The 18301-nt window shown below is 47.0% G+C and overlaps 5 protein-coding genes across 6 annotated transcripts; 2 read left to right on the top strand and 3 right to left on the bottom strand.

Moving 5' to 3' along the window:
• Positions 1 to 502: 502 nt before the first annotated feature.
• On the bottom strand, positions 503 to 4796 carry BDBG_04622 (uncharacterized protein). The gene has a single exon (XM_002624712.2). The coding sequence runs from the start codon at positions 4363 to 4365 to the stop codon at positions 1558 to 1560; it is 2808 nt and encodes a 935-aa protein (XP_002624758.1). The 5' UTR covers positions 4366 to 4796; the 3' UTR covers positions 503 to 1557.
• A 1005-nt stretch (positions 4797 to 5801) lies between these two features.
• Positions 5802 to 7202, top strand: BDBG_04621 (uncharacterized protein). The gene is made up of 3 exons (XM_031721755.1): positions 5802 to 5985; positions 6069 to 6153; positions 6315 to 7202. Exons 1-3 carry the CDS (start codon positions 5936 to 5938, stop codon positions 6426 to 6428), a joined length of 249 nt encoding a protein of 82 aa, XP_031578612.1. The 5' UTR covers positions 5802 to 5935; the 3' UTR covers positions 6429 to 7202.
• Positions 7203 to 7924: 722 nt separating this feature from the next.
• On the bottom strand, positions 7925 to 12863 carry BDBG_04620 (uncharacterized protein). The gene is made up of 6 exons (XM_031721754.1): positions 11301 to 12863; positions 10865 to 11074; positions 9671 to 10808; positions 9475 to 9616; positions 9093 to 9406; positions 7925 to 9023 (listed from the first exon to the last, which is right to left on the bottom strand). Exons 2-6 carry the CDS (start codon positions 11068 to 11070, stop codon positions 8424 to 8426), a joined length of 2400 nt encoding a protein of 799 aa, XP_031578611.1. The 5' UTR covers positions 11071 to 11074; positions 11301 to 12863; the 3' UTR covers positions 7925 to 8423.
• BDBG_04618 (5'/3'-nucleotidase SurE) lies at positions 11871 to 15250 on the top strand. Its single transcript, XM_002624708.2, has 3 exons — positions 11871 to 12964; positions 13140 to 14110; positions 14186 to 15250. Exons 1-3 carry the CDS (start codon positions 12953 to 12955, stop codon positions 14247 to 14249), a joined length of 1047 nt encoding a protein of 348 aa, XP_002624754.1. The 5' UTR covers positions 11871 to 12952; the 3' UTR covers positions 14250 to 15250.
• BDBG_04617 lies at positions 15102 to 17096 on the bottom strand (the record flags this gene model as incomplete). 2 transcript variants are annotated; one of them, XM_002624707.2, is made up of 2 exons in its annotated part: positions 15102 to 16269; positions 16370 to 17096. In XM_002624707.2, the coding sequence occupies 2 exons, from the start codon at positions 16896 to 16898 to the stop codon at positions 15308 to 15310; spliced, it is 1491 nt and encodes a 496-aa protein (XP_002624753.1). The 2 variants fall into 2 exon arrangements, with proteins under 2 accessions (XP_002624753.1, XP_031578610.1); XM_031721753.1 differs by having other exon boundaries at positions 15308 to 16290; positions 16370 to 16898.
• Between the last annotated feature and the right edge of the window lie 1205 nt (positions 17097 to 18301).

The raw sequence follows: 18301 nt of genomic DNA, 5'->3' as shown, positions 1-18301 counted from the left end.
GATTTAATAAGATGATTAAACAAGATCTTCAAGAGTAGCATGATTCAGATGAAATTAAATATATATTATAAGAGTAAACTTGCAGATTATTATTAAATAAATAGATATTAAATTGTTAAATTCTTCTACAGATAGATACAAGTAGATGAAGTTCTTATTATTAAGAATATCAATCACAAGATCATGATTTATAGAGTAGATGAGATAAAAAAGATATTTAATAAGACTCTTTAATTAATTGAAATCAAATCTATAAAATCTACAGTCATTCAATCATAATAAGATAATTCTATAGAATCTCAACTTACAGTGAATTCTACATCTTCTAATGAGTATATAGATAATCTTTATATTATAGATAGATATAATGATGATTATTAATTAATTTTTGAAGATTACTATATTCAAAATATTTTCTTTACAGTGTGGTTTTCTGTACACTGTGGCGCACTCACTACAGAGAGTGAGTAAGCATGGCATGGTTAGAAGTAAATATACATTTGTCGCATAGAGCGATGTCTAGTATTAACATTGTGAGAGGGCCGGATGAAATGGAAATAATATGTATTTCTTGTTTTGTTTGGGGTATCTATGTATAAATATCTAACTATGTATTCCGCCATATTTACATGTACTCATTTGTGATTTTCGGAGTGTTGTGCTGTGTGGTTTCATCCTTCTCTTTGTTTCGACGGGGATCTGATTCCGCCCCAGAAAGTGAATAGAAAACCTCACGAACTAACGCTGCGTACAGCTTTCTTTTTTATCCATCTAGGATGATCTACTAATATCTATTGTGAAAAGGGAAAATGATTGCGCCATCGTGTGCGCGGCACACTATTCACCAACTTCCTTTGCTTTCTTTCCTGTTTTTGTTGGCTTTATCGCACACACAGTTCGTCCGTGTACGCTTATTAAATACACGTCGGTTGAGCGAGCGGACCATGCATGGTGTCCCAAGATTAATGGAAGCATGTACGTCACTGCTGTGTTGCTGCTGTTTTCTCGATGGTTTGTTTTCTCTTTCCTTTTTTATTTTTCTTCTTGGTTCAGCGAATTAATGCATATGCTTGTTCGAGGAATCGAGGTTGTACACGTATTTCTTGCATGTGCCACAAAAGTTCCTCCTGTTTTGTGTGTACCGATGGGAGTGAAAAAAAAGGATAGACAAGGAAGAAAGTTCGCCAGCAAAAGTCGTTAAGTCGCTATTAAAGAAACACATCAAGGATCGGAAGTTTGAGATTTCTCAAGTAAAGAGCCTCCGTTCCGTCTTCCACAAAACAAATTTCAAAAAGGGCTTTCGCCTCCAGAAGCTTGCCAGAAGCGTTCTGGCTTTGTAGAGGAAATGTTTCGTTGGCTGGAATTTGATGCTTTGGTTGAGCCAGTAATTTCTGTCGCTGAATGGGCTGGCGTCTTGGCTGCCGTAAACCTAGGTAGGGAGTACGTGAAATGCTTCAGGGTATTGTCATTAGGGTGGGCTTAGCGATAGTCGCCCAATGGCGGAATCAGCCAGGTGGGATCTCAGGGTGTAACGGAGGTATATGAACCGGAAGGATTTCAGGTTGGTTCACCATTAACCTGGTCCCCACTAGGAGCGCCGTGCGAAAAATCCGGTGGTGGAGGTGGAGGAGACACCTCTAGTATATGTGAAGAACGTTCTGATGAAGGGCGGGCATTTTGGTCGGTGTCTGCCGACGCAGATCTTGTACCATCAGCAATACAGGACCCTCTCAGCAGGCATTCATCCATCAGAGATGCAGGTCCGTCCCTCACGGCCAATCCAATGGCAAGAACAAGTGCAAAGGAAAACCTAGCCCATACTTCAAACGGTCTCTTTGGTGGAGGTGGCTCTGTAGTAATAGCTATGGGAAGTCCGTTTGTGGAACCTCCCGGAGGGGTATGGATTAATGCTGACGTATCGTCGGGCGAAATTATAGTGGTCTGTTTGGTTGGGGTTCCTTCACAGTGTGAAGTACGGGGGCTCGTTCTAGAGCGGTACGAGTTCGTTGGACTCCTGGAGTTGGTAGTGGACGCTGTGTCATCGTTATTGTCGTAATTAATTTGACACTGGCGTTTGTTTTTGAGCCACTGATTTCTTGGTTGGCCACTTAAGAACAGACCTAGGACCCACCAGGACATCTTCCCAAGGTGGTTCCAGTTTGCATGCCATGCATTTGCAATGATTCGCCGAATCAAATTTGCCGGGTTAGGTGCGACATCCCAAATGTAGTAGTAGAAAGGGTAGAAGGGGTCTTGTCTGCTGTCAAGCGATGGGACAAAATTTCGTGACGCCGGATAAATCTTGCGAAGCCTTGCAATCTTCGAATCCAGCACCGCCACAGGGGTAATGTCCCGGTCAGTTTCGCGGTTGGTTCGGGGTCTTACGCGCAGTGATGGGTTGCTTTGGCGAAGCTCATTCTCTAGCGTGCGTGGTGCCACTTGCTTAAGTGGCTCGTTTTGAGTTTGACTATTGAACGCTGGGGATGCCATCAGAGTGCTTGGATGGATATCATCGAAAAATATGTGAGGTGATGATCCTGTAGTCGAAAAATCATCCAGGTCAGTTTCTAGAGGCGCAATTCCCCCGGACATGCTATGGCCATTGATGGCTTCATCGAACGTTTGATATCGATGTGATTGTCCCTCCAGAGCACGTAGGGTGTCCGGCTCTACCCAAGTTGAGTTGGGAGAATCGTGAGCACTAGTTGGGCGCAAATGAAAAGGGGATATTGGATCGTTGGAGAAAGTCTGGCGGTGTATTTGGCTAGGTACATGCGGTGAGGTAGCGGGTAGGATGAGTGGCTTCAATGTGCATGACCCTGGAGGGAATCGCCTCATCCTCCTGTGACGACTGGAAAATTTCCCTTGAATCTCAGGTGATAGAGGAAAAGAGGTTCCCCAATGGGATGGGTTTGATGAAGCATGTGAAATCATGGATGAGCGTTGTGAGTCTAGCGCGCGGGTAGACGGAGGGGAACAGGAGTCACCCACTCCAGAATCGAGAGACATCAGTTCGGCATCATCCGTCTGTTCAAATCTTTGCGGGGGCGAAACGTAGGGGTGATCAGATGCTTGGTGGTAGTGAACAGAAGGGTCTGTTACGGCGTTTGAGCTGGGTACCGAAAGAGGTTGGAAAAGCGCTTTTCGAACGGGAGACAAAGGAATCTTGGAGAACATAGATCGAGGCCTTGGAGTATGATATATACCGTCCGCCTGAGAAGAAGAAGTCTCAGGCACAATATTCAACCCTGACGATGGCTCCATCCGTGTTGGCGACTGAGCCAAAAGTTCTGTTAACACATCAATCCTCCGTTCCAGGCTACGGTTCGTCGCATTAACCGCTTCCATGTTTTGTAACTTTTGGGTTGCCATTTCAATTTCCCATTGCTGCTCATGGATCTTATTTTCCTTAATTTCGACAAGTCTCTCCAAAGAACGAATTTTAGCACGAAGCTCTGATTCTTTGTCGATCGTATTGCGTAATTCGTCTTTCAATCGAGCTTCGAATTTGGTCTCCCATTCTAGCAGCTCTTGTTTCAATATTTTATATTCCGCATTGAGAGCTTTGAACTTTGCTGCTTGAATATTCGTCGTAGATGAGTCTATCGATTCGGCACGATTTAAAGAGGCGGCAAGCTGCTCTTCTAGATGTTCTATATACCTAGAAAGTTCGAGATCTGAGTTCCTGTTTGTAATATTAGGTCGTCTTTTTGGGCGGTCGAGGCTGCTGAAGGGGGATGACCTCCAAGACGGTTTTTTCGGTTTCGATGGCATATCTGTATCACTGTAGTCGAAAGTGTCCAGATCAATAGGAGGCCCTAATTGCCCGCTACACTTCGAAGGAGAATAAAGGGGGAAGTCATTGGTAGATGTAGGTGGGTCCGGAGAAGGCAGATCATGGAACAAGGAAGCTGCTGGAGGTCGCGGAGACTGACGATACCTCCTCTGCGTAGAGTTATTGATTTCTTCAAGAATACTCGAGCGGCGCGTGTGTGATGTGGTCAGTTTTGAGAGATTGCAGCTTTGATCTATGCTGGCAGTATCATCACTTTGTTTCTCTGTATGTTGATCAGAGGCCCCCGAAGGCGATCGCCATCTTGTGAAAGGAGGGCTTGGTTTTCGTGACTGGAGTAACGCGCCACGAAAACCTGCGTTTCGAAGTTGGAGCCGTCGATTCTGGGCGCTGCAAGGCTTTTCAAGCGGGTGTTGGGGTGGAGAAATGGATGAAAGGCGGGTGGGGTGGAAGATACTGGTACCACGGGAGGAATGTGGTCGTGAGGAGGTGGTGGTGGTGGTGTTATTGTTGGGGACAGTATCGGAGGGTGACAAGGAGGTTCCGGAAATCGTAAAGACATTGGTGTCCATGGCGGAAGCCCACAAGATAACAAATTATTTTTAACACAGGCGTCAGAAGCCAGCTCCATCACAGTCCAGTCCCGAAACATGTGCGAAAAGGGGGCTCTGAATTAGTAGAGGGGAGCGCACGCGAATCTGAAATGGACCGAGGAACAATGGAGGGCCCCTGAATGATGACCAAATCTTGTGCAGGGGCCAGAATAAGAGATGATGCGGGAGGAAAGCGCTGGAGATTCCACGAGAAGTTCTAGTGTTGTTCAGCGGCCAAGTTGGTTGAAAGATCCCTTATCAAAGTACGGCGTAGAGGAGCAACCCCGGACGGCACAATTGGAGATCAGAGATCAGGTTGACTGGATCTTGCAAGCTATTATTGTTATTTTGCATGACAGCCCAATGTTTGTTTTCGTCGGCCCGCCGCTCTTTTGCCATCCGAGATGTTAGTTAACTTACCTGTTGTTGCTAGGGAAGTCCGGCCGGAGCAAGGGCCGAGGAACATCTAGCAATTGGCTTGTTACCATATTGGGACTGGTAGCCGCCTAGACGATCACGTGATAGCGCCACAAACTCCGCTTTCGGAAATGATCCAGGGTCGGGCTGTTGATAGTTATTATTTTTAACAGCTCAACACCTTCGTCATTGGAACCGGCACCCCCTTCTCTAATTCTTGCTGCTTACTTTTAAGGATAATTGAAAGGATCTAAATATTGCTGCGCTTGGCCCCGCAACCAAATCCCACCAGCTCTCTGAGTTCCTTGATATTTTGGTATTACGCATGCTTCTGTATCTGACAGTTCTAGTCATGAATACCACGGAATCCCCGATAGGAACTGGTCACTGATGTCTCGTAAGTGTAAGGCACGATAGTTAAAGGTTCTATGATGTGATCATCATGCTCTAGAAATTCGAGCCTGAGGGGATTCGGCCCCATTGACGTTAACATCCTCGCCACCATTGGGGCTCGTGAGGGCCGAACACTTGAGATATCATCTTCTCGATACTGTCAATTGGCTAAAGTTGCCGCCGTGATATCACGTTTGTGCTGTCAGAAAACCTTAGAAGCATTTCTACAGAATGTGCACAGCCAATTGGTAAACACAGTGCTTCCTTTCGTGCGATTAAAAATTATTACTGGCAGTTAGTTCCAAGCTGGAATTCTTCTTTTTTTTAGTTATATGTTGGCAAGCTTGAGTGCTTCAAGCTACTGCACATGCACCTGGCTCATGAGATGGAATGAATAGAGCTGTTCATTATCAAATAACATATTCTGAATTTTTCACACACTATCTTTATTATAAATATAATAGCAAAGCAATTGAGAACACTCACTCCTTGTATGTTTTTATGTTTTGCCGGCGCAGCGGAGGATTCTAATTGGCTAAAGCCTAAGTAACGACGGCCCGGGATTATTCAGCGAGAAAAATAAAAATTTTCTAACTGGTGTAAAACATCCGTACAACTTCCCAAAAAGCAGCAACCCACTAATACTGAAGGTCTCCATACTTTACAACGAACCTTCTGCCAGTGACATTCTCTGCTTCAATAATAAAACAGCCTGAAAATAAAACAGTGAAAGGAATTCATGGCTCAAGGCGAACTCAAAAAGTCGAAGGCAGCGTCCTCTGCCAAAAGGTACGCCCTTCCCTCCAAAACACATATACAGCACGGTTGATTTTATGAAGAGAAATAGCCAAGATATACTTATCAACCTGTAGATCCAATGTCCTGGGGCCCAAAAAGGGCGCACGAGTAATCGCACCCAAGAAAGCAAACCTGATTAGGCAAAAGAAGATCACAAAGGTACGCAAAGAAAAATTTCCCGTCAAATTCCATCCCGGCCCTGAAGGGGTTTTGGCTTCGTTAGAAAATGGACATCATACGAAATGAAACGGAGCCAATTCGGCAAAACCCCAGTGGGAAGCTACGTGAGAATATTGGGTTCTGACTTTTCATCTAACTAGAAAATCTCTTCTGGTCTAACCGCTCGAACGGAACGGGCACTTGCTGAAAGAGCGGGGCACTTGGAGTTACTTGCTGGAGGGAAGAAAAGTAAAGATGGAAAGGTGAAGAAATGAGGGGATCTGTGGAAAAAAAATTATAAATGGTAGAGGTTATTGCATACGGGCGCTGAGCAGACAAATGGGAGCACCCAGATAACATCCAGCCCAAGGCGGATTTTAAGGATACTCAATGCGCTGCTGGGAGAAGGATTTACGTACGACAATTAGATCGCCCTTGGTCCGTATGACTAGTATCGTCATTGTCATCGCCAGCCAATACTGCCTTCGCCATGTTCTCACCCCCAATCGACCCATTTGAAAGCTTCGTCAAATTACCGCGACTGTGACATTCCTTCATACCGACTCTGAATCACTATTCAAGGACAGCTTATAAGGAAATATCCAGTTTGCACGTTTCACTCCACCGAGCAAAATACCCCGGAAGATAGATACGCCTCCAGAACCTCCAGAAAAGCCACTCAAGACAGAATCTTGGAAAACAAGAAAGGACTCAATTTAAATCGAATTTTGGAGCTACTGTATGAAAGAACTACGACCGAAGAAAACGAGGAGGGAGAAGAAAGTTGGGTGGTGACGGACTGGGACATACATGAGTGGACGCCATGTCGCTCAGCCTCGTCAACCTCGCCTAAGTACCTGCACGCCGATTGGACCGGGCATCGTCAAATCGCTCATGATGCGTCGCATAAAAGCGGATCACCTTCGTTGCCATGATAGATGGCGCATGTACTCCAGCTTCTCATGATTGATATGTAGAAATACGGAATAATATTAACGAAATCAGGTTTTCTTTTTTTTTTTTTTTTTTTCTTTTCTTTTCTGATTTTTTTCCCACGTACTGCCCCCCCCCCCCCCCCCCCCCCCTTTTTTGGCGGGAAATAATGCAATAGCGAGGGAAAGAAAGAACCGTTTTAAAAAAAAACCACCGCGAAAAAGAGGGGGGGGAAAAAAAGTGGGGGGGTCCGGTGGGGCACACCCAGGAGGGGACCACATTTGCTCCCCCCTCTTCACCTTCCGTAAAGACCCCCCCCCCCAGTGGGCCCGGCCCTTTTAAAATCCCCCTGAGGGGTCTCCAAAAAAGGGGTGCCCCTTTGTGCCCCCAATAAAGGGGGCCATTTACCCCCCTTTTCCCTGTTGGGATGGGGGAAAAGGGGAAAAATTTTAGAGAAACCGGGTTTTTTTTTTTTTTTTTTTTTTTTTTTTTTTTTTTAGTTTTTTTTCCCGGGTTTTCCCCCCCCCCCCCCCCCCCCCCCCCTGCTAGTCAGGATATGATGCCATAGGCTAGGAAGTACAGACACGTTTGACAAATGAACCAGCCAGGGCTATGAGGGGAAATCATATATGTATATATATCTTACGAGGCTTCGTACGCTCGTTTTTCGGGGCTTTCGGCCCGGTCGCCGCGATATGCAGGAAAATGAAGCTTACCGGAATGGAACATATTTTTTTATATTATCATTGGGTGGCTGATTCTACGCTCGAGGCGGCAAGTAGAAGTTTCCAAACCTCCGTAAATGGAACAGGAACAAAAAAGAATGCAGGGCATTGGTTAGAAATGGTTAGAATATTAGGATGAAGGATATATTATTAGACATTGGTATCGTAAATTATGAAGCTATATACATGCGCATAGAGGAAGAGGGGGAAAAAAAAAAAAAAAAAAAAAAAAAAAAAAAAAAAAAGAATGAATATGTCCATGTGAAGATGAGGTAAGGGTAAATATTCGAATATAAGCAGGGAACAGTGGCTTTTGCGGAACGGCTTCTTTGGCTGTTCAAAGGAGCAGTTCGGTGTATGTCCACACGTAGCCAGAATCCTGCTCTGGCATGGTGCATGTGAGTATATATATTAAAATAGAGTTGAGGTAACAAGAAAAATGATCCATGGATAGCATTCCCAGCAGAATAATGATCAGAGTGAAGCACAATTGCGTTATTACGTTCAGATATAGGCCAATGAAAAGTAGAAGAGAATAGGAAAAGTAGAAGAGAGTATTCACTTAACGAGAAAGACGGGTAGAAAAATCATTCCACCCCCTAGCGCCGCAATCTACTTGCAAAAGCTCGAGATTCGACCCTGCACACCTGCTTCTCGAATAAGTTCCTTGCCTCTCGCCATCCAGACATTAAACCCGTCTATTGACGGGTCGGACGGGAAATCATCCCAAATACTCGTCGCATCTGCATAGGTTGACCACACCCCATGGAGCTCCGTCGGGGCCGTCCACGCAGGCAACTTCAACTTGACAGATGAATAATAAAAGTACAAGACCTGGCAGAGGCGGCGAACACGGTCCTCGTAGCGCTCCTTATTGGCATCTGGTGTGGTGCCGCCGTCGCCTAGCAGTTCCCACCATGACACCCGCCACCGGAGTGTGAGCAGGATCTGTCCCAGCTGTGAGACAAATTTTATAAAGGAGTCGTAGGGAACGCTGTCCCATTTGTTCTTGTTCAGGACGTTTTGGAGAGCGCGGTAGCCGTCTACTTCGAGTTTGCGACAGAATATGCGGGAGAGTTGGGCTGCAAGGAGGATGTCGACGCAGTCTTCTGGATCGTGGACGTCCATGGGCCGATCAGCTTGGTCGTCAGATATGGGGACAAAATCGTAGCTGGCACGACTGGGCATGTTGTTCCATTGGGATAGGAGGGACTGTATGTGCTACACATTAGCCGTGCAATTACACACTAAGGGGCTGTCGCTGGAAGGGCTTAGGCTTACAAAAAGATTGTTTACTGGATCGCAGTCCTTGACGCAGCTTGTCCACTTGTTGAATTTCAGGATTTTGCGATCGATGAAATCCCCAAGGTCATAATTAGAGCTGTCTTCCGCTTTACTGAATCCCTTGAGGTAATTATAAGTTTCATTCAGGTCTAATGTATACAGGGTACCCCACGATTGACGAGCCCGGATGTTGAATCGTCCACGACGCTTGTCAAGGAGGTCGAGCAAATCTTTCATTTCGAATGTAACTGGTAGTTCCATCCTTACCCGCGTCGATCCGTCTAGGGTTGGATGATTGATTGCTCGTTGGGCTGGTAAGAAGTTAGATGTCAGGAAGACGAATACATAAATCGAAGCGCAAATTGAATAGCAGACCTACAAATATAGTTGCACGTTCCAGACTCAACAATTTGGAAAAAGTCTGCTTTCACGCATGGTTGCTTGAAAACAACAGTTTCGGCCTCTTCCATGCATGTTCTGGCCTGCTCGACGCATGTGCTGCATGGACTTTCGCCGGAACACTAGTGGCTAACGATCAGAAATGTCACGCAGGTGAAGGAAAAATAGCTTATTACCTTTTTCTTCGCTAGACGGCACCATACGCATACACTTTTATCCTTTCTGCGCATCGCAGCATTTCGCCGCCCGTCGAGGGATAAGGGGCCGTTACGACGTGCTCTGGGCACCGCTGGGATACATGCTGAGGGTTCCAATGACCCGCCAAGCCCATCCTCTTGAACAATCTGTATAGCCATCGTCTTCACAGGCTTCTTGTCCACAGCACCCGTATTCCTATTCTTCCGTTTTCGGGTTGTGGCGGCACGAGTGCTTTGGTTCGGCTTCTGGGGCATTCCTCTTGAAGGCAACTCGGTTATAGTCATATGGTTCGATCCATCTGGGGAGAGGAGCAGATTACTCGAGAAATTTTCTTTTATGTTGTTCACAGGACTGAGGTGGTGGGTTTTCTGTGGCGCTTCCTCTTCGGAGTGGCTACGCCATCCTATATATTGGCCATTACCTTCCTCCGTATATTTCGAATTGAGAATGATATGCGTGGTGTGGCCTGAAGTGTGCATACGAGTCTTGTCAGAAATGGTTGGTGGCAACTTTTTCTTTGGTTTATCATGATATTCAGTGCCCTCCTGCTTGAGTGGCTCGGTTGGCAGTACCACAGACGAGAAATCTGGAATCGATATATTGTTCGGATCTGAATCTGGGTACACTCCGGGAAAATCTAATTGCGACAACGGCAAGTATGAGATGGAGTAGTCCCTCGTCGTGCCATTCTCTTCACATTTACGAGGGTCGTCGTCTGTTGATATGGTAGATTCGTATGTCTGAGCAAAAGAAGTTTGTCCTTCTTGCGGGCTGGAAGGCCACGACTTGTGTAGATCCTGGAACCCGGCTTCTGGTTCATGTGCGTGCTGGAAGCGGTCTGCATACTCACTGCCAAAGCCCGTCTCTTGATAGTATGGTTGATCCAAAGGTAAAGAGCCGAAATCTCTAGTCAGATCATTAAACCCCAAGGCTGAGTTAAATTTTCCAAAATTTGAGAGCGTTGTACTGGGATATTGATCCGTATCAGAGGATGTAGATATATCAAAAAGGTGCCAGGGTTCTTCATTGATCTCTGGGCTTCCAGAGCCAAGCTTGATTTCCGGACTTCGGGCATTTTTGTCGAGGTTGTATGCTTGTTGGATGGTACCTGGGAGCCTGTTTAGATCGCCTTCAGCATTGGTTTTACTACTTATCAAGTAGGGTCATCGTACTTGAAGTCAAAACCACCGGTAAAACCACATCTGCCTGTCATCATTGTATTCTGTGATTCTCCAGGCTGATGGAGCAAAAGAAATTCATCGACATATGATTCAATGTCCGGGTCTCCTTGTATAGAATCATGGCTGGGGTCGAGCTCGGGGGTGTGCTGCGGAATGGGATTGTCCCACGAAGGCGAAATAGGATAGATGTCCGACATTTGTCTTGTTCAATAATCGATAGTCAATATTCGCTGCTGCTAGAGGGAGCTCATATTGTAGAGAGGGAATTGGAGGACAGCAAAATTTGAGTTATTCCCTTTTGGTCTCTTCAGTTTCCCGTCCACGGGGTATTCAAAGACTGAAGGAATACATGGGTACAAGCCATGCCCCCGCCCATTGCAAGGATGGTGCTTGTGGTATGATGTGGTGTATCTGAGGAAAATCTCACCTCTTACATCAGGGTTCCGAAGTCAGAGAAGACTGCCGGGGAAAAGGGTTTCGAAGTTGGCCGGTAGTTAGCTACTTTGGGCAACCGCCGTTGCTGGGTTTCAATGGCAACTCAATTTCACTTCGTCAATGGAGTTAAGGTCTTCATGCAGATGAGATTTGGCAGAAGAGAGAGCAGCAAGCTAGGTATAAGAGCAAGTGGGGTGGAATTGAGGGAGAAAGTAAGGGCCACGCTAAAATCCGAGAAGCTGGGTTTGGCAGGGCTTTAAGTCCCATGGAGGAGGTGATCGGTAACGGTGATGCAAGAGAAATGGGTAAAAGCGGTTATGCACGTATGTAGTTTATCCAAGGTGTGTGAAGGTCGGATTGGTGGAGAGCATTTCGAGAGTTGAGGACAAGTGAGGTGAGACAGAAGCAATTGGAGGAAGAAGAAGAAGAAGAAGAAGAAGAAGCAAATTCTAGTCGAGTCATGAGATCTCTCACAAACAATCCATGCTTCAAAAACAGTTTCTTGGCCCAGGCCCTAGTCGCCAGCTAACAGAACGGGCAAGATGGTCGGGAAGAGGATTCCGTGGCAATCATCTGGCTGTGTCCAATGCGCATCGCCAACCCCCAACCTGAACGAGGGAGGATCCAAGCTACCCGCGATTCCACGCAGAATGGAATGGGCGATGATGGTGACATCGACCAACAGTCATAGAATTTTTTATTTTTTATTCTTTTTTTTTTTTTCTTTCTCCTTTGCAGATTGCCAACGCGGGGCCAGCGAGAGTTAACGTACGGAGCAGAGGGTTTTCTCTCTGGCTTGTTACAGCGTAACTAAGCTGTTGGCCAGGTTGGCGTTCGTGGCCGGCAGAGTCCAGGGCGGCGGACGTGCTCACCGGAGCTCCGCATTCAGCTAAATTGCTTGGCTTTTGTACGAATTCTCGGCCTCAACCGCCGCCTAACTAAGTCCGAGGGATCTAGTCTGTCTGGTACGGTACGGAGTACTCTGTATAATTTCTCCGAACCCAGCGGTTGGGGATGCGGAAACCTGGAATAATACTCCGTGAAAATAAATCATCAGAATATGTTGCTCGAGGCTGTATCCCACTTGCCGGATGCAGCTGAATAGCATCCCTTCGTTTATGCTGTTCTAAGGTTACTGAGGCTTGTTGAGATTTTCTGCCTTGCTTCTGCGAAGCGAACTGTTTGGTTTGATATTTGATATCTTGGATGTTGTTGCCGCTCCATGCTTGTTGGTTTGCATGTAGGAGAGTTGTTGTAGGAAAGAGGGCACACACACACCGGCCGGGCACAACGATACGACTTTTTGAGACTCACGGTGTGCGGAGTGTTTCTGTTGTTACCCCTTTTCAATGCATCAGCCAGCAGTCGAGCGCCTATATCTTCAGCAGCCACCTTCCGACCTGCACAGAACCGCATTTTTTTTTTTTTTCTCTTTCTTATTAGGTCATAGAGATTCCACCAGTCCCACTCATACTTCCACTTATGTTTGGGCTTTGAAGCCCCTCGTCAGCCTTGTCAATTCCCGGCACCCGTTCGTTTTAGACCCGCCTCCAAGCTAAAAAAAAAAAAAAAAAAAAAAAAAAAAAAAAAAAAAAAAAAAAAAAAAAAAAAAAAAAAAACAATAATAACATTACTCTTGCCACAATGCATATCCTGGTACTGACTTGATCTTTTATAATAAATTTTTAATTTTTAATTTTGTCTTTAGTTCTGTTGTTCGGTTGCCTTGGGTCGCTCCCGCATCCCAGCCTGGACGGGCGGTAAAAAAACGATGAGACTGTTCCTTTAAAGCACTGGTGTGAGAAGTCTGGCTGATTGCAAGTCATCTCAGGTAGTAAATGATGACGGACCGCCTTCTCAGAAATGTTCACCATATCTGTTCCCCTTCGTCAAAACCCTAGAAAAAGCCGGCCACTTGGTTTCCGTTGTCATCCCTAATTCATCCCGGTCCTGGATTGGCAAAGCACACATCATTGGCGAGACTCTGGAGGCGACTTACATTTCTCCAGAAGCTCTCGTCAAAGATACTGGCAATTCCGCCCAGGGGACCCACGATCAAAATGATGCCGGAACCAATGGTCTGAACGTACCCAGCAATCGGCACGGCAGATCAACCCCAGAGACTACACGGCCTTGGGTCGTCGTCAACAATGGCACCCCTGCTGCCTGCACCCAACTAGGCATCTACAGCCTTTTTCCCGATCGCGAGCCCATCGACCTCGTAATTTCGGGGCCAAATCATGGTCGAAACGCTTCAATCATATACGGCTTGGCGAGCGGCACTGTAGGTGGCGCACTCGAGGCTGCGACCTGCGGCAAGAAAGCCATTGCACTATCCTTTGCGAGTAAAGAGAAACAGCCAGCAGAGACTATCCAAGCTGCTTCCCGGCTATCTGTGAAACTCATCGAACGCCTCTCTGCCCACTGGCCTGATGAACGCGTGCAGTTATTCAGCATAAACGTGCCGATGCGGCTGGACGTCGAAGAACGACCGGCTGTTTACACAAACATGTTGCCAAATTCCTGGTCCAAATCTAGCCTCTACCAGGAAGTTGATATTCATACTTCTCAGTCCAAGAAGACCAGCAACAACAACATCAACATCATCAGCAACAGTAGTGATGATATAAACATGCGTGAGGGAACATCCCCCACGAAACGTGGAGGTGACGACGACCAGCGGATACCGCCGCAGCAGGCTAGATATTTCAAATGGGCACCAGAGCTCTCCGATATCCAACGAAGTGTTGAGGCGAGCAAAGTTGGCACTGATACATACACGGTTATGAACGGATGGACAAGGTTGGTCTTTCCCCCCGCTTCCGCTCTTCCCTCCGCTCTTGATGCGCTAACGCCTAACACAATATGGGAACATAGTGTCACTCCCCTTGCAGCGAATTTCAGCCATGTATCTGGATTCTCGGGCGAGTTTACGCTTTGAACACAAAAATTACATCGCAAAACGCGGGACTATATCTGGTTGTTTGGTGGGGAGCGAGCGGGGCGCGGCGCGCGGGTGGGCATGCAAATCTTTTTACAAAAGGGATAGAAAGGAGCGGAACTCATATTATCACCTTCCCTCTTAATAATACTTATCAGCTCTCTTTCCATAACTATCATTTTTCACGCACCCCGATATTCCACGGCTATGTAACTGCTAAGGAAGCATCCATAGATTTCGTGTGTCCTAGAATTGAGGTCATATTTCTTAACATTCTATTACCCCTTCCCTAACCAAGTTGCTCATGTATTCAAAATCCAGCCGTTAAGGGAGGGACGGGAGTGGGCTGGGGGGAAATGGTCAAGACAATGCCAATGTAATAGCTATCATAGACCAAAGCAAATCTTGCTGGAATCTTGAGCGGTCAAGTTTGGCATTCTCTGGTGCCATGCCTACTTTGACCCCCTAATCGCCCAATGTGCCTCCTCACGAATACTTTAGAGTCATATAACTGTATTATTGGAAATAGCGATTCTAATGGTGTAGCTGGCTTAGAATAGGGTGAAGAAGGTGTGTGGGAGTCTGCCCAAATGTAGGATCCGATCCTGGTTGACCGATAAAAAAAGATGGCAAAAATCGAATCTCTGAAGAGATCGAGATTGCTGTTCTCTGGAAATCCTTCCTTCTGGGATTTGCCCTGTACCTTCCAGGTCGGCTAGGTGACCGAGATCAGAATTATGGCGTGGGTATAGTTTAGTTGCCGTCGGGGAGGAAGGGCCAAGGGGAGGGACGATTGTTCATCCCTTATATTGGGTAAATAGAATAAAACGAACGATGGGCGTTAGGGGAAGATGGAAAAGCAAAAACGGCTAATGGATTCATCAATCTAGTACCGTACCATTTCCAGCATCTGTTCACAGTCAACCCAGCAAAACCCAGCCAAGTGAAATAAAATGGAACACGAAAAACAGAAGAACAGCACCGACTCCACTAGCTACAATAGGAAAGTACATACATTACTTAGTTAAAAGATGTAGGAGCAGTAATTACAAAGGAATTTATAGCGCTCTAGCTGCTTCTCCGGCACCGCTTTCCACCGCGGTGGCTTGTTCTGCCTTCATCTTTCCTCGACCTACACCACCTTCGCCAACTCCCATTCTCCGTGCGACATACCGCTGTGCAACAACGCCAACACCAAGAGTTAAAGCCTCCTCGATCCATTCTGAAACCCATTCGCGCGGGTCAACGCCGCCGCTCTCGATGATTTCTGCAATCGCGTCCGGCATGGTAGAATGGACAAAGTCGTCGGGGTTGTCTGGATTAGGTGGTGAAGGGGGGGCGGCATCAAGCCAGTCAATCCATTTCTGTGGAACGGCTTGCGTAACGGCATGAAAAGCAATCCCGTGAATGGGATCATGAAGATAAAGTGCAAAGAAGACTTCCTCTTCAATATCTTCCTTTACCTCCACTATACCTTGAGCTGGTTTTTCTGTGTCTCCACTGGGGCCTGCTTGGAAAAGCTCTGGTGGTGTAGGTTGGGAAATCGCTTGGATGGCAAGGAAAATGTCACTGCTACGGACGGGATTGGACTCCGATAGTATCTCGGATGCTTGTTTGGCGGCTTCCTCAACGCCACCTCTTGTAGAAAAGTATTCCGTTGCATATGCTTCTGCACTTGCTCGGACAAGTTTTGTACCGGCTACTGCACCCTTGATGGCCGATATAGATCGTGGTTTCCCGACAGACACCGTACGCCACCACGGGCCATCGTTCCAGCCAGCCGATGAGCTGTGACCTACGTGAGCATCCGAGCCACGTCTGGGTGCGGCTTCCCGACCGCGTTGGATGACGAGGAGATCTCCTCCTTCGACCTGGGACATTACTCGAGAGAAGACTGAATAAATCAAAGGATCCAGCGAAGGATAGCCCGAGAGGTCATGTGTGATGTGGATTTGGAGGCGTTCATGAGAGGAAATAGGAGGAGCTAGAGTATGGAGGAGGGAGGTAAACGTCGGGATGGCTAGGGTTCGTAGCTCGCCGCCTATAAGTATTAGAATAGCCCATAGAAAAGGGGGTTAAAGGATATTTCTTAGCAGTGAGATTTTCTTTTTGCGACTCACCAAGACCTCGAAGAACTCCAACATTGCCTCTAACCTGATCAGCCCATTTTTGAGCTTCCTCGTTTTTCTGAATCTCCTTTACGGCAGCCTCTGCCTGTTTCACAGCAGCTGAAGCAGTAGCAAAAATTCCACCCCACCAGCCGCCGCCACCGCCGCCTCCGGTCTTGCCTGCTTCCTCCGATGTTGGAGTATCCCCAGCATCTGACGAAGTTGTTTCTGGAGGGGTTATGCTTGTGTGATATGCTCGGGAGCTATCTCCTGATTTTCTAGGTGGCATTTTATCGTCACTGAGCCTGCCCGAAGGCGGGGTTGTCGCAGAGGTTGGTTTAGGAGATTTGTTTAAAGTGGAGGAAGTTCGGGGTGTTGGAGGTCTTTGAGAAGCAAGGTCCTGAAGTTCAGCTAATAGGTCTTGCTCTGACTTTTCTTGCGTCCCTCCCGCTGCTTGGGTTGCTCCATCATCGACACCAAGGTCATCGAACTGAGCAAGCAGCTCGTCATTTGTAGGGGCCGTCTTCCCACTCTTTGACATGATGGATTTCTCCCAATTGTCCGAAAGTCGGTCGCTGTGGATACACCGCTGATCGTTTTGACGCAGATTCTAGAAAGCTAATAGTGAATCCTCCCTTGCAAATGAGATCGCATTCTCGAAATAACAATCGAAGTGAAAGGTTTGGGCTTGTTAAAGCTTGAATGCTGTTCGAACGACGTTGGTGATGGCGCCAAGCTAAGTAGTTCGTTCCCCACACTTTCCAGGACGGAGCGTTTGAGCTAGTCCTGAAACGGTACACCAGTTTTTAGTCACGTGAATTGATCTTTGGTTGGTACCCTAATCCCAACCTATTTATAGTGTACTCACGTAGATAGATTCAACAATGTTATTGTTGGGGGTCCCGCGGTTGATCGGCCCTTCTACCAGCAGTGCGCTGGTGGTGATCGAGCTCTTTTGCCCCAGTAGCCTACAGGTTATGAGACTGTTAAGCGTGAGCCCTGCTGTGATCAACATGCATGGGTTCGATCCCAGAATGGACTTAAAAATTCTCAACAAATACCCTGGACATTTAACAGTGCCAAGAGACATCCCAGGAGTGTGCCCTAGAAGTCCCTTGAGCCCTAGGACTGAGTGAGTCCACTAAGAGGAGCCACTGTGGGGAGCCACTGAAGGGAGCCACTGAGAGGAAGTACTGTACTCTGTGGTAGCTGGTCCGAGGGGGGGTGTTGGGGGTCCCGCGGTTGATCGGCCCTTCTACCAGCAGTGCGCTGGTGGTGATCGAGCTCTTTTGCCCCAGTAGCCTACAGTTATCCTCCAAGAGGTTATGAAGCCCTCAATAAGCTACGGAAAACCGCTGATAATGTGCCAACCACGTCTCCACGTATCGTTACACGTGCCTAGATGTCTCTTTTTGGAATAGTTGAACCCCTCGGGTGGAACGCCGGATCTAACAAGGGAATACTTGCCAACGCGAAGGACAAGAAATCCGGAAATGCCAGAAACACAATGAGAAATGACAGCGGGCTTGCGAACGCCTGCAACGAACCAAAGAACGATTGCCCTAGGAGCTTTCAAGGTGGATGATACGATCGTGGAAGAACGACCAGACGAGTCCAATAACGATTTTGAAGATCCGGTTGGAGACACCAGCGAGATGTTAGATAACGCGGATGGCCCCAGTGGCTATGATACAAATCCTGCAAGTGAGGAAACTCGTATGAGGTTGGAGATTGCGAGGCTCCAACATGAGATTGAAAGGATGAAAGCTGGCAGGGCTAATGAGACCCTGGCTAGTGATGACAATGTCAGTGCAGATCTGGCAGAGTTTTTACAAAAACAAGGAAGGACTTCAGCTCTTATGAAGATCCTGGGTGAGTTCCGAGATCAGGTTAGGCCCATCAAGAAGCCAGTTATCCTCACAGGCTCTGAGAACTACCCAATGT

This window comes from Blastomyces gilchristii (assembly GCF_000003855.2).
Source record: "Blastomyces gilchristii SLH14081 genomic scaffold supercont1.9, whole genome shotgun sequence".
Lineage (NCBI taxonomy): Eukaryota > Fungi > Ascomycota > Eurotiomycetes > Onygenales > Ajellomycetaceae > Blastomyces > Blastomyces gilchristii.
The sequence above is the reverse complement of the archived record's forward strand: the minus strand, read 5'-3'. Positions and strand labels throughout refer to the sequence as shown.

Coding starts and splice junctions, on each gene's coding strand:
- BDBG_04622 (XM_002624712.2), bottom strand. CDS start 4,365: ATGGACACCAATGTCTTTACGATTTCCGGAACCTCCTTGTCACCCTCC.
- BDBG_04621 (XM_031721755.1), top strand. CDS start 5,936: ATGGCTCAAGGCGAACTCAAAAAGTCGAAGGCAGCGTCCTCTGCCAAA. Junction 5,986..6,068: donor GCAGCGTCCTCTGCCAAAAG/GTACGCCCTTCC, acceptor ATCAACCTGTAG/ATCCAATGTCCTGGGGCCCA. Junction 6,154..6,314: donor GGCAAAAGAAGATCACAAAG/GTACGCAAAGAA, acceptor TCATCTAACTAG/AAAATCTCTTCTGGTCTAAC.
- BDBG_04620 (XM_031721754.1), bottom strand. CDS start 11,070: ATGTCGGACATCTATCCTATTTCGCCTTCGTGGGACAATCCCATTCCG. Junction 9,617..9,670: donor GCCGTCTAGCGAAGAAAAAG/GTAATAAGCTAT, acceptor GTTAGCCACTAG/TGTTCCGGCGAAAGTCCATG. Junction 9,024..9,092: donor ATCCAGTAAACAATCTTTTT/GTAAGCCTAAGC, acceptor TAGCACATACAG/TCCCTCCTATCCCAATGGAA.
- BDBG_04618 (XM_002624708.2), top strand. Junction 14,111..14,185: donor GTTATGAACGGATGGACAAG/GTTGGTCTTTCC, acceptor ATGGGAACATAG/TGTCACTCCCCTTGCAGCGA.